General features: G+C 52.3%; 1 protein-coding gene across 1 annotated transcript; it reads right to left on the bottom strand.

Moving 5' to 3' along the window:
* Positions 1-1,424: 1,424 nt before the first annotated feature.
* On the bottom strand, positions 1,425-3,063 carry LOC103643710 (leucine-rich repeat extensin-like protein 6). Its single transcript, XM_008666884.2, has one exon. It carries the CDS (start codon positions 2,970-2,972, stop codon positions 1,800-1,802), a length of 1,173 nt encoding a protein of 390 aa, XP_008665106.1. The 5' UTR covers positions 2,973-3,063; the 3' UTR covers positions 1,425-1,799.
* Between the last annotated feature and the right edge of the window lie 9,709 nt (positions 3,064-12,772).

Genomic DNA, 12,772 nt, shown 5'->3' with positions numbered 1-12,772 from the left:
TCCCCCACAACACGCTGCTCCTCCCCTCTCCCTCACTTGCGTCGCTGCCCTATCGACTTCTCCTCTCCCCGGGATCGTAGCGTTAGCACGAGCTAGACTAGTTTTAGACCAAATTAGAGAACATGAAAATCCATGAGGACAACAAAATGAACACCAAAGTTGGCCAAGAAATTTGATTGAAGTCAACCTATGTGGCCAAGAAATTAAATACTCATATAAGTAACAAAAAGAAGTCATACAAAAAACATAAATATGATTATTGAAGCATAATCCAATGCTAGCACCACTTCCTAACCCGCGTGTTTCCTAGGGTAAGAAACAAACAACTTTTGAGTGTGAAAGTAAAAATATTTAAAGAGCCGCCGGCCATTCTTTATGGTTTATATATGAAGGCCTTTTCAAGGGAAAAAATTATGTACGCATCCTCCGTTTCCTCTTCTTCTATTTATCTTTTCTAGTTGAGCCGTGCATATCAAAAGTGACCAAAGATTTGATGGAGATAGACCCATGTGGTAGTTTGTGTATTACATAAGCAGATCAGGTCCATAGCTTACTAGAATTCGAGTTTAATATTCTTTTATGAAGAAGGGAGTATCATTGTTAAGATACCGACACATAAGCGATCGAGATGATAATAATATTAAGGGGGTGTTTGGTTAGAGGGACTAAAGATTAGTCTCTAGTTTTTAGTCTCATTTAGTCCCTTTTTTGCCAAACACTAGGACTAAAATATGGACTAAAATGATTTAGTCTTTAGTCCTTCACATATATGCTAAAAGGGACTAAACCATATTAATTCCACATTTACCCTTCATTTAGTTCAATTGCACTAATAGCAGGAGAATGTTAAAAGTCATTTTAGTCTTTTTACGAGTCATTTAGTATATTCTTACTATTTTTAGCCCCTAGAACCAAATATGTTAGTGACTAAACTTTAGTCCCCTAACTAAACTTTAGTCCTTAGACTAAATAAACCAAACATGGCCTAATAAACGCTTATTAAGTGCGTGTGCACTAGCTCAAGTAGTTATATATGAAGCTAATTTCCATGAAAGTTCTTTCTATATATTAGGCTCCAAATTACATACGCGGTAGGCATCATGCTAACGATTTTTGACTAGAGGAATATAATGTATATGTTACCTATAAATTTTCATAACTTTTGGCAGGTTTTGCATGCACGTAGATTTAGAGAATAATATGCACTATAGAAATTAGTGGCATGCGTACAATAATACATGATGCATATATATATATAGTTACTAAGACGTTATAGCAATAGTATAGAGTTCATTTCCTCAATAGGCTTTACAGTTTTTTTTAAAATACAATTGTATATCTTTAGAAAAACCATGTATAACGATCTGCCTAAGTGTATGTATGAACAGTTAATTAATTCTTCAGCAAGTGGGTAACTATAACAATGAAAACAAAGATGCAGAGGGTGAAGACTTTTTGACCCCCTTATTCAAATTCTTAAATTAGGCATATATAGTTACATGTCACATTTTTGTTGGGTTTACATTAGCCGTATGCATGTATGCCTTTATGTGCAGGTAACAAAAAGCTAGAAGGAAAAGAACAAAGGCGAAAAAACTAATACACCCACTCCCAGTCCTCGCTACCAAATACACGTTTTTGGCACCGACGACACAAATCAAAATCACGCGAATTTATGATCCAAAACAACTTTGCCTATAGCAAATACCATTTTTTAGTCGCAGAAAGACCGTCACCGTTTCGATAGAACCCACATGCATGTATGGCCATGCATGCATGCGTATGCGTATGCCGGAGCTTCACAGCGGGTGATGAACAATGCAGCCGTTGGCGCCGCAGTGCACCGGCGGGCGGTGCTCGAAGGCGATGCACTCCTCGTGCGTGCGCTGGTGGGGCCACTCGGGGATGCAGTTCATCCGGTCGTCGCGCAGGGGCACGTGGAGGCACGACACCGGCTCGCCGCAGAAGTAGTTGCCGGCGACGGTCAGGTTCTTGAGCTTCGGCAGCAGGCAGATGCTCTCCGGCACCACGCCGGACAGCTGGTTGTAGGCCACGTTGAGCACCTCCAGGCTCTCCATGTCTCCGACGCTCTCCGGCAGCTCCCCGGCGAGCTCGTTGTGGCTGAGGTCCAGCACCCTGAGCTTCTTGAGCTTGCCGATCTCCGGCGGGATGCAGGAGCTGATGCTGGTGTTGAGGAGGATGAGCTCCACCAGCGTGTCGGCCATGTCGCCGATGCTCGGCGGCAGGCAGCCGGTGAGCTCGGTGTTGGCGAGCACGATGACCGACGCCGTGGAGTTGGTCAGGCTCTGCGACGACAGGGTCACGTTGAAGCGGTTGTTGTTGGCAAACAGTGCGTCCAGGTTGAGCTGCCGCCCGAACACGGCGTCGGGCAGGTCCCCGTCGAAGCTGTTGAAGCGCAGGTCCAGGTACTTGAGCGACGGCAGCGAGGTGAGGAACGACGGGAACCCGCCGGAGAAGAGGTTGTTGCTGGCGTCGAGCTCGTAGAGGAGGCGCATGTGCTGCATGGACGGCGGCAGCGTGCCGTGGAAGCGGTTGGAGTTGAGGTGGATGAGCGCGACGTCGGCCAGGAGGCCGATGTGGTCGGGGAGGAACCCGGCGATGCGGCCGTGGTTGAGGTCGATTCCGGCGACGGTCAGGATGTGCGGGTCGTCCTGCGCCGCCGTGCAGAAGACGCCGGTGTAGTTGCACACGAAGGGCCCGCACCAGTCGGCGGTCAGGTTCTTGGGGTCCTCGATGATGGCGTGCTTCCACGCCTGGAGCGCGATGTACGCCGCGTCGAGGCGATCGTTGAACGGCGAGAGGGGAAGCGTCGTCGCCGGAGGCGCCGCCGTTGGAGATGGGGAAGGAGCCGGGAGTGGTTGGGAGATACATGGGAGGAGGAGGCAGAGGAGGAGGACGTGTCGGAGAGCTCTCTTCTTACTCTTGCTTGTTGGCCCTGACAGAGGTGCCATTTTGATAGGAATGAATTTGGGGTTTGATTGGAGAGGCAGATAGAAAGAGAATGTCTGTAGTACTGTGGTGTCTTGAAGTTTTCATGTGTGTTTGTACATATATATATATATTGGATTTTGGTGGCGAGTTAGAGAGGGGGCTACCGACCTTGAGAAGTTCATGCTTGGTCATGGATGTTGACATATAATCATGCATGCTATTCTTTTTTTTTGTTGACTCGGTTAAGGTTTCTAAGTAGGTGATGATGTGGTAAGGATGAGTACAGATATTGTTTCTTGTCGCCACTTACACTTGAGAAACTCCTAATATATGTGTCTAGCTACCCTCCCTTTGATTTCAAATATAGGAGATTGTATATTTATATATGTAGTAGGTTCAAGAAAGTAGTTAGATCAAATGATCTTGCTGTCCTCCGTTCATATCTCACTTTGAAATGGTGACCCACTAATTTGTGGCAGTTGTAGAATCTGCAATGAAGGATAAAGATTAAAGAAGAAATGAAAAGGTAAAAATTGCGTGAATGTTCTAGGATAGCTTACATTTAGATGAAAAATAAAAAAGCTAATTAAAAAACCTACATTTGAGGTCGGAAAAGATACTAAATTAGCAAACATTTAGCCACTGTTTTCGATCTTGGTACAGAATTACATTTATAAGCTGTTTGGTTTGAGGAATGATCTAGTCCATCGTCTTCTCACTCCTCACTTTTTTGTTTGGTTTGTGGAATGGATTGAGTTGATCCATCATCACCTCATTCCTTATAGTTATTTAGTTAGTACTAATATGAGGAATGAGGTCATCCCACCAAATTTGAGGAATGGACCCATGATGCACCACTACATTTTGGATGAAATGATTCCTCGAACCAAACACCCTCTTAGCCACTGATTTCGATCTTGGTACAGAATTACAGAGCATTCATGGATCCCAAGTAAAGAGCATGCTATAACCCCACGTCATCCCTAGGGGCGACACATACAGTTGGCGCTCGTCCATAGCCGTTTCTACACATGTGACATGTGTTAGAGTTATTTATATCTCATATGAATTGGATGAGATTAGAAAAAAATATATAAAAGATTTTGACTTATTTCGAATTAAAACCTACTCAAACTCACCCAATCCACATAGATTGGGAGCAAAACGAACAAACCCTTAGTAGTATAATAGATCATGTTTGGAACCTCTAGAGCTATTAGATAGCTAATAAAATAGCTATATAGGTTGCAAACACCCTTATCTAACACCCTATCTAATCATTAGCTAACTCACGGCTAATAATTAGTTTATTAGCTAGCTCAACCTAACTAACAATTTGTTAGCTGACTAACTATTAGCTATAGAGGTTCTAAATAGGACTAAAGTCTGAAAAAATGTCGTGTTTGCCCTAGAAAAGATGGATTTATATGGTGATAAAAAAATAAGAACGGGCTTTAGTTCTGACTTTTTTGATCGGGACTACAAACTAGGAGAAAAGGGGTCTCTAAGGTTTTAGAATAATGGCTCGAGTCATTATCACTTTAGCTACCAGCACACAAATGATTTATAGAGGTTTAGGCCATAGAAGCATAATAATATATGTTCTCTTGGTGTATGATGTATTGATGAATGTGGAGGGGAAGAAGATTACACACTTAGATATCAACTAAGCTAGGTTCCGTACTTCCTCGTGAACAACATGGGGGTTATTAGGACACCGAAAAAATGGCAATGGCAGAGATCGATGATGGTGAGACCTTGTCATTGGCTAGGGTTTGGGAGCTCGAGACGACAATAGATGAGAGAGAGAGAGGGCAGCGCTGCCGCTAGTTAGTAGTTACATGCAAGGAGAAAAGGAACCACTATAAGGGTCACTGATAAGAGGGCCCAACCTATAAATGACACTACCATGTGGGCCCTATTGTTCAACAGTGTCACACAAGACATGAATCGTAGCCGCTACTATGGCCTAGCTAGGTCGCCGACTTGTTGCACACACACGGGCAAAGAGGACAGAGTGAGTAGCGACTTGGCCTCTAGCCCATGGCCATGCATGAGGAGAGGGGAGGGAGACATAGCCATGGATCGGGATACCATCTATGGCTAGACTAAAAGGGGCGGGGATAAAGGTGTAAGGAAAATGGGCCCTGACCCATTTGATTAAGTGATTTTGGTGTTTGATGATCAACATGACCTGTGGACTAACGAGTTTGCAAGTGTTTGTGTTTTGTAGTTCATAGGATGCAAAGTGACTTGACTAACGCTATGAGGATGCAACACATCAGAGAAGACATTAAAAGACCAATACAAGACTTACAAATATTCAACAAAAGTCTAAGACACAAGACTAGAAGAGCCCAAGCAAAGAAGATTGAAGATCAAGAAGATGGGTTGTTGGCTGGTGCACCAGACCGAGTACACAGAGAGCATGTTGTCGGGCACTTGAGCCAGGTGGTGCACTGAACCAGTCTGGAGGTGCACCGAACCTCAGCTCAATGATTGGCAACGGCTAGTAAGAAACATTCATCTAACGTGGCAATCATCGGACTGGTCTGGTGGTACACCAGACCTCTGCACAGTTGTAGGGAATTAGTCAGGCTGCCCAAAGGCTAGCTGACGTGGAGGGCACCAGACCGGTCTGGTGCCAAGCAAAAAGTCTGTTATCCTCCAACGACGACTTTGGGGTTGGGGCTTGTCGGTACCCTGAATCTGGGGTACCCTCTTCTACAGTATGAAGGCACCGTACATGTACGACGTCTCCAGGTCACACGGAGAACGGCACCCGACCCCACCACATGGGCAGGTCTAAAGGCACCACGTGGCAAGGAAAGGTAATACATCCCAGGATGCATCATTGGGTCCGGACCTCCACAGTAGGACACCGAACCCCTGTGCGTACAAGTTCGGAGCCCCCAAGAAGGCATGCCGAGTCCCTCGAGTAGGCCCCAGGTCCCTCCGAGTAAGGTCCGGGCCTTAGCAAGGTCCCAAGACGGGGAGGACCCCGACTTGAGTAAGGGTCCGGTGCTGACACGCGTCCAGGCCCTGCCCTATGCTCCCCGATCAGGCAGAGACCCGCTGCTGCCACGTGGCTTGTGGCCCATGATATAAGCCAACGGGTTGTGCCTGACGTAAGGCCCATAACGCCGTGCAGCCTCTGCATTTATTGCGGAGAGGACGCACCGCCTGCCACCATGCTGACGGCGACGTGCCCTCTCAGCATTTAATGTGTCCTGTCCAATCCACTGGCAGGCGGCATCAGGGTCACCCAGCAGACGGCGCGCCTGTCCAGTCTGTTGACAAACAGTGCGCCCGTGCTGAGCGGCGCACTATGCTCATCATTCCTTCTACGAGAAGCCACCCCTGCACGCCGAAGACGCGCAGATCTCGGATGTCAGGGCACAAGAAGATTGCCCCAGTAGCAAACGTTTGTAGCCCCAAGTGCTATATTCTTTATGTCCCTGGGCCCACATGTCGGGGCTCAGGACCTTTGTGCATACCCCCCTTCAGCTATAAAAGGGGAGGCATGCGACGTTACAAGACAGATCTAATCTTAGGCTCACTCAGACACTCACAAGTTCATACAAGCTATCAAGCAATACATCACATAGTGGAGTAGGGTGTTACGCTCTGGCGGCCCGAACCACTCTAAATCCTTGTGTGTTCTTGTGTTTCCTCCTAGATTCCAACTAACAAGCAAAACGCCTAGGCCCCTCCTCATCTTAGGATTTAGGGCGGGTGCACTCCGCCACCCGGCCGGAGATTTCCTCTCCGACATTTGGCGTGCCAGGTAGGGGTTAGGCATTAGAATTTTTTCTTGTTCCCTTGCTCAAGCATGATGGTGCAAATCGTTGAGCACCGCGCCGAGACTTCCACGGATTTCCTAGTGGAAGAAGAAGTTGTTTCTTCCACGCCACAGGTTTCCAATCGCCCAATGCCGGGCGCCGCTGCTGTGCGTGCTGCACGACAGCATATGACTGCACAGACCTCCCGGACTCCGTCGAGGGCGGCTCCGGGAGCATTGTCAGCAGCCAGGGAGTTGCTGCGCCACCCTCCAAGCTCCACAGCCTCACCAGGGGCCATGAAGCAGTGGTGGGACGACGTCGACCGACTGCTCGGCATGGCACATTCTACCTTGACCAGGTCAAAGCCACGGTCATCTCGGCGCCAACATGAGGCGTCGGCATCTGTGCGTTCGCCCTCAGTAAGGGGCGCACAGACCAACGACCTCCGGGCCGAGCTCAACCGCAGACGCGTGGGAGAGGACGCCCGTATCTCTTTGGAAAGGGCGCGCGAGCGCCGCCAAAACATCGAGGGCCGCAACCTCGATCAAAACTTCGCTGCGGCAGCACCGCAGACACCAATGGGCACCCGATCCCAAGTGGGTGTCCCCCTAGCCGGCGTGGGCTGCGCCGCTCTCGCGGACCATCTCTGCACAGCGTCTTGGCCGCCCAAGTTCAGGCCGCACATACCGAAAAAGTACGACGGAACGTCAAATCCGTCGGAGTTCCTGTAGGTGTACGTCACCGCCATCACGGTAGCAGGTGGAAACACCGCTGTGATGGCAACATATTTTCATATCGCCTTGTCTGGACCAGCCCGGACTTGGCTCATGAACCTCGCCCTAGGGTCAATCTACTCCTGGGAAGAGCTCTGCACGCGGTTCGTTGCGAATTTCGCCAGTGCTTACCAACAGCACGGTGTGGAGGCCCACCTCCATGTGGTGAGGTAGGAGCCCGAGGAGACTCTCTGGAAGTTCATCTCCCGCTCGTATTTCTGATGCTTCCATCGTCACGGCCTTCTGACAGGGAGTACATGACGAAAAAATGCTGGAGAAGTTGGCCACACATGACGTGGAAACTGTCCCCACACTCTTCCCTCTGGCCGATAAATGCGCTAGAGCCGCCGAGGGTCGTGCATGGCACTCGGCCTCACAAACCGGAGCTGCCCAGTCGGGTGGTTCGGGTGCCGTCCCCCGGGACAGAAAGAAGAAAAAGAAGAAGGACCGCGAATACCAGAAGCCGCGGTCCACCGCTCTAGTTGTCGCAGCCACGACCGGAGGCCAGGGCGACCGCAACAAACATCCACGACTGCAGAAGGGTAACAGTGGCTCATGCCCTGTACATCCCAACGGTCGCCACAGCGCCGCGGAGTGTCGCGAGATCATTGACCTCGCGAAACATGTCAGTGAGCGGCGCGAGCAGTCTTCCAAAGATGGCTCCTCACCTCGTCGCCGACCTGGCAAAGAAAAGGTGGACGACGGCGAGGTGGCCGCGGCTGAACGGGACCTCGGGTACTAGTCACCTGAAGGGGACCTGAAGGATGTCTTCGCTGGAGGCTCCTACTCCGGTGGAGACAACTAGACAGACCCCAAGTTCCCCGGTCTACGGAGCTAAAGCTTGCCTTCCTCTGGAAACCCTTCCGGATTCCCCACAGGTCCAGGCTTCCGACAGGTACATACAAGAATGGCCACAACCAAAGGTGAGGGCTCCCGTGTCAATTGTAGATGGGGACCCAGGGTCAGGACCTAGCCCTACGACAAGTACCAAACCAAGAAGGGCTCCACAACTCTCCCCCAGCTGGGAAGGACCCTTCAAGGTAACGGGAATGCACCGACCCGAGGGCAACCATCTAGCTACGACTGAAGGAGTCCCTCACCCCGATGCCGGAACATCTCTGTAACTTCTATCCATAGAGCAAGTCTGAGGGGTCAATTTAGTTTCCCTTTTGTAACTAAGTAGCGCATACGGGTACGCCAACCCGGTGGGGTCTGTCCCCATAAACCCGGTCTGTTGGTCTACACCCATGCATGATGAGTTATAAAGAAAAACTACCCCCTCAGTTGAGCCTCTATTATAGTTCCATCTCACTGCTCCATGGTCTTACCTTGCAGTATTTTTTCAGATAATACTTTTTATCTAACCCACCCGTACGGATCCCATCTGTACTGACATGACGACATCCGAATTGAGCAGCCAGGCCTGCAGTTTAGGGCCCCCAATACAAAAGTTGGGAGGTCTGACAGCCTGGGAGCCGGCCCTAGAGAACGGGACCCCATTCCATGGGGTGGTCCGGAGCCTATGTGGCCACTTAGCCTGGTTCCGTACCCGAAAGCCTGCACACTCCACCACTCCGTGACGGGTACCTAGTATTTGGGGCTATAAGTCCTGTGCGTCCGACAACCTCGGGACCGGAACTAGAGAATGGTCATTAGTCTTCTGGGGTGATCCGGAGCCCGTGTTGCCGCTCAGCCTGGTCCCGTACCGTGGGCCTGCACGCTCCACCACCCTGAGACAAGTGTCCTAGTATCTAGAACCGTGACCCGAGGGGGTCCAGACACGCAACTTGGCCACCCGGATCGAAACCTACGAGTCCCGAGCATGTATCAAAGGATGACTAATATCAGACAGGGAACCCTACGAGTGTACTACTAATGCTCCTTAGCTGAAGGTGTGTACAGATCCAGACCCCGACGAGGTTGCCTCCCAAGAGTTGTTGACAACCTTTTCAGATACGTTGGTATCCAGCTTCAACACATCAAGCCTGCATCCTAGGCGGGGGGGGGGGGGGGGGGGGCAGGGAGGAGTCAACAATACCTTACACAACAGAAACAAGTTGAAAATAGATAAGTGCTAATACTACTTAATAAATAGTACTCTTGAGTACCTTACAAAAAGCAAAAGTATTACATCTGTTTTCAAGTGGAGCCCTAGTTCCATCTCTACTCTGCAGGTATGAACTACCTCCACACCAGTAGGGCCGTGGGATAGCTAGCTCCGAGCGGCTCGCCAGCGGAGGCGACCACCTCAGCACCGACGGCGGCGACCACCTCTGCACCGACGACTCGCCAGCAATGGCGATCACCTCAGCACGTGCGCCATTGTGAGAAGGTCCTTGCCCCCGTCTTCCTACGGGGGGGCGACAACGAGGCCATTAAAGCCAAAGAATCAGAAGGCTCGGCGGCAGGAGGCACTGATGGTCTCGCCAGCGGAGGCAACCACCTCTGCAACAGGCAGCCTCACCAGCGGCGGCGACCACCTCAGCGCCGACGACAGCGGCCACCTCTGCATCGGTGGGCGGCGGCTGCCTCAGCACACGCAAAGAGGTCCTCGCTCCCGTCCTCACTGCGGGAGTGAGGACAAGACCATCCAAGAACGCGGCCGCCGCCCCCGCGGCATACGACGTCTTGTACCGCCCCCCGGTGCGGCCGCCGGCGCGGGAGAAGCCGTGGATGTGGCGGACCTGCGCACGGCGCGACCATCGCCCGTGCGGTGGACGGGCAGCCACGCCCCAATCAAATGACAGGAGGCAGCGTTGGAGGCGGCGCCGAGGCCATCCAAGCCGGGGAACAGGGCACGCGGCAGCCGGCGGTACCCGTAGTCGGCCGGTCCCGCGTACCCGAAGTTCGCCTCCTCCGCAAGGCTGGTGAACGCCCTTCTCCCCCGAATGCTGGAGGAAGAAGCAGACCACCAGCCCATGCGGAAGGTGGGACCCCAACTCGGCTCGCCCTCCTCCCCAGCACGGATGATGAACATCCTTGAAGCTGAGGGCAGGGGGGAGGTCGCAGCCCGGCTCGCTTCTCTCCACCACAAGGCTGGTGGTCATCCCTCTAGATGACCACTGGCGGGAGGTTGCGGCCGGGCTGCATGATGAAAATCCTTGAAGCCAAACAATGGCAGAAGAGCGCCAACCCCCACGGGGTTGCGCTCCTCTAGCAGCAGCAAGAAGAAGACAAGATCGGCAGCACCACCACGAGTGCGAGCCCTTCGGCGGTGAGATCGCCGGAGGGGGCGGCCCTGACACGGATCCCTCCAGAGAACATCGGCGCAGCCCATATGGAGGCGCCGAAGACGAAAGGGCGCGATGAATGCAAGAGAAGCGAGGCATGGCTACTGCTCAGGAGATCGACCCCTTTTTAAAGGCAGATCTCCCCACTCGCGCCCCAAAGCGTCACGGGCAAAGTCTCCCCCGACGTGCTCCAGGGTTCCCACCCTATGACACGGGGGCCAGGCCCCACATGTCATACAGACTGACCCAAAGCATGAAGAAAGCGAACCACCGCACAAGGACTGTGCAACTGCCCCGCAGTTATGCGCCCCTTCATTTTCGGAGCAACCAGCGGTCAAGAAGGCGAACCGCCGCATAAGGAGCATGCAACCGCCCCGCGGTTAAGCGCTCCCTCATCTTCGCCGAAACCAGCGGTCGAAAAGGCGAACCGCCACGCAAGAAGTGTACGACCGCCCCGCGGTTGTGCACCCCCTCAGCTTCGCTGCAACCGGTAGTCCAACATGGGGGCCCAGGCCCACATGTCATACAACCGGCATGCCGGTTACCGGGTGCGGAAAAATCGCACCGCCGCTCGCGCCAATGCCACGTCTTCTCGGGGCCACCATGGAAGACTGAAAAGATAACTTTTCAAAACCAGTGTAGCGACTCGAGGCAGCCCGCGCAGACCCAGCGGTGGCATTAAGTACGAAAATCACGGGCCAGTCAACCGTGGGAATAGGCGTGGCAGTCGGCATGACCATAGGCGGGCCGGCAGTAATTGCGTTGACAGGCGCGCAGGAGCAGCAAGCCAACCGCTAATCAAGCTTTGGCCCCACCTGCAGGCTCGTATCCTCCCCTGAGGCGGGCCTGGGGGCCACTGTCGGTACCCTGAATCAGGGGTACCCTCTTCTACAGTATGAAGGCACCGTACATGTACGACGTCTCCAGGTCACACGGAGAACGATACCCGACCCCACCACATGGGCAGGTCTAAAGGCACCACGTGGCAAGGAAAGGTAATACATCCCAGGATGCATCATTGGGTCCGGACCTCCACAGTAGGACACCGGACCCCTGTGCGTACAAGTTCGGAGCTCCCAAGAAGGCATGCCGGGTCCCTCGGGTAGGCCTCAGGTCCCTCCGAGTAAGATCCGGGCCTTAGCAAGGTCCCGAGACGGGGAGGACCCCGGCTTGAGTAAGGGTCCGGTGCTGACACGCGTCCAGGCCCTGCCCTACGCTCCCCGCTCAGGTAGAGACCCGCTGCTGTCTCGTGGCTTGTGGCCCGTGATATAAGCCAACGGGTTGTGCCTAACGTAAGGCCCATAACGCCGCGCAACCTCTACATTTATTGTGGAGAGGACGTGCCGCCTACAACCACGCTGACGGGCGACATGCCCTCTCAGCATTTAATGCGTCCTATCCAATCCACTGGTAGGCGGCGTCAGGGTCACCCAGCAGACAGCGTGCCTGTCCAGTCTATTGACAAACAGTGCGCCCGTGCCGAGCGGCGCACTGTGCTCATCATCCCTTCTACGAGAAGCCACCCCTGCACGCCGAAGACGCGCAGATCTCGGATGTCAGGGCACAAGAAGATTGCTCCAGCAGCAAACGTTTGTAGCCCCAAGTGCTATATTCTTTATGTCTCTGGGCGCACATGTCGGGGCTCAGGACCTTTGTGCATACCCCCCTTTAGCTATAAAAGGGGAGGCATGCAACGTTACAAGACAGATCCAATCTTAGGCTCACTCAGACACTCACAAGTTCATACAAGCTCTCGAGCAATACATCACACAGTGGAGTAGGGTGTTACGCTCCGGTGGCCCGAACCACTCTAAATCCTTGTGTGTTCTTGTGTTTCCTCCTAGATTCCAACTAACAAGCAAAACGCCTAGGCCCCTCCTCATCTTAGGATTTAGGGCAGGTGTACTCCGCCACCCGGCCGTAGATTTCCTCTCCGACAGGGCTCTATATGAACCCACAACCGACCATTTAAAGGTGTGAGAGACCAAGCATCATACCAAGTGAAGTGAGACACATCTTCATTGCTCTAAACATC

The sequence above is a fragment of the Zea mays genome, chromosome 1, assembly GCF_902167145.1.
Source record: "Zea mays cultivar B73 chromosome 1, Zm-B73-REFERENCE-NAM-5.0, whole genome shotgun sequence".
Taxonomy (NCBI): domain Eukaryota; kingdom Viridiplantae; phylum Streptophyta; class Magnoliopsida; order Poales; family Poaceae; genus Zea; species Zea mays.
This window is presented reverse-complemented; position numbering and strand designations above follow the sequence as displayed.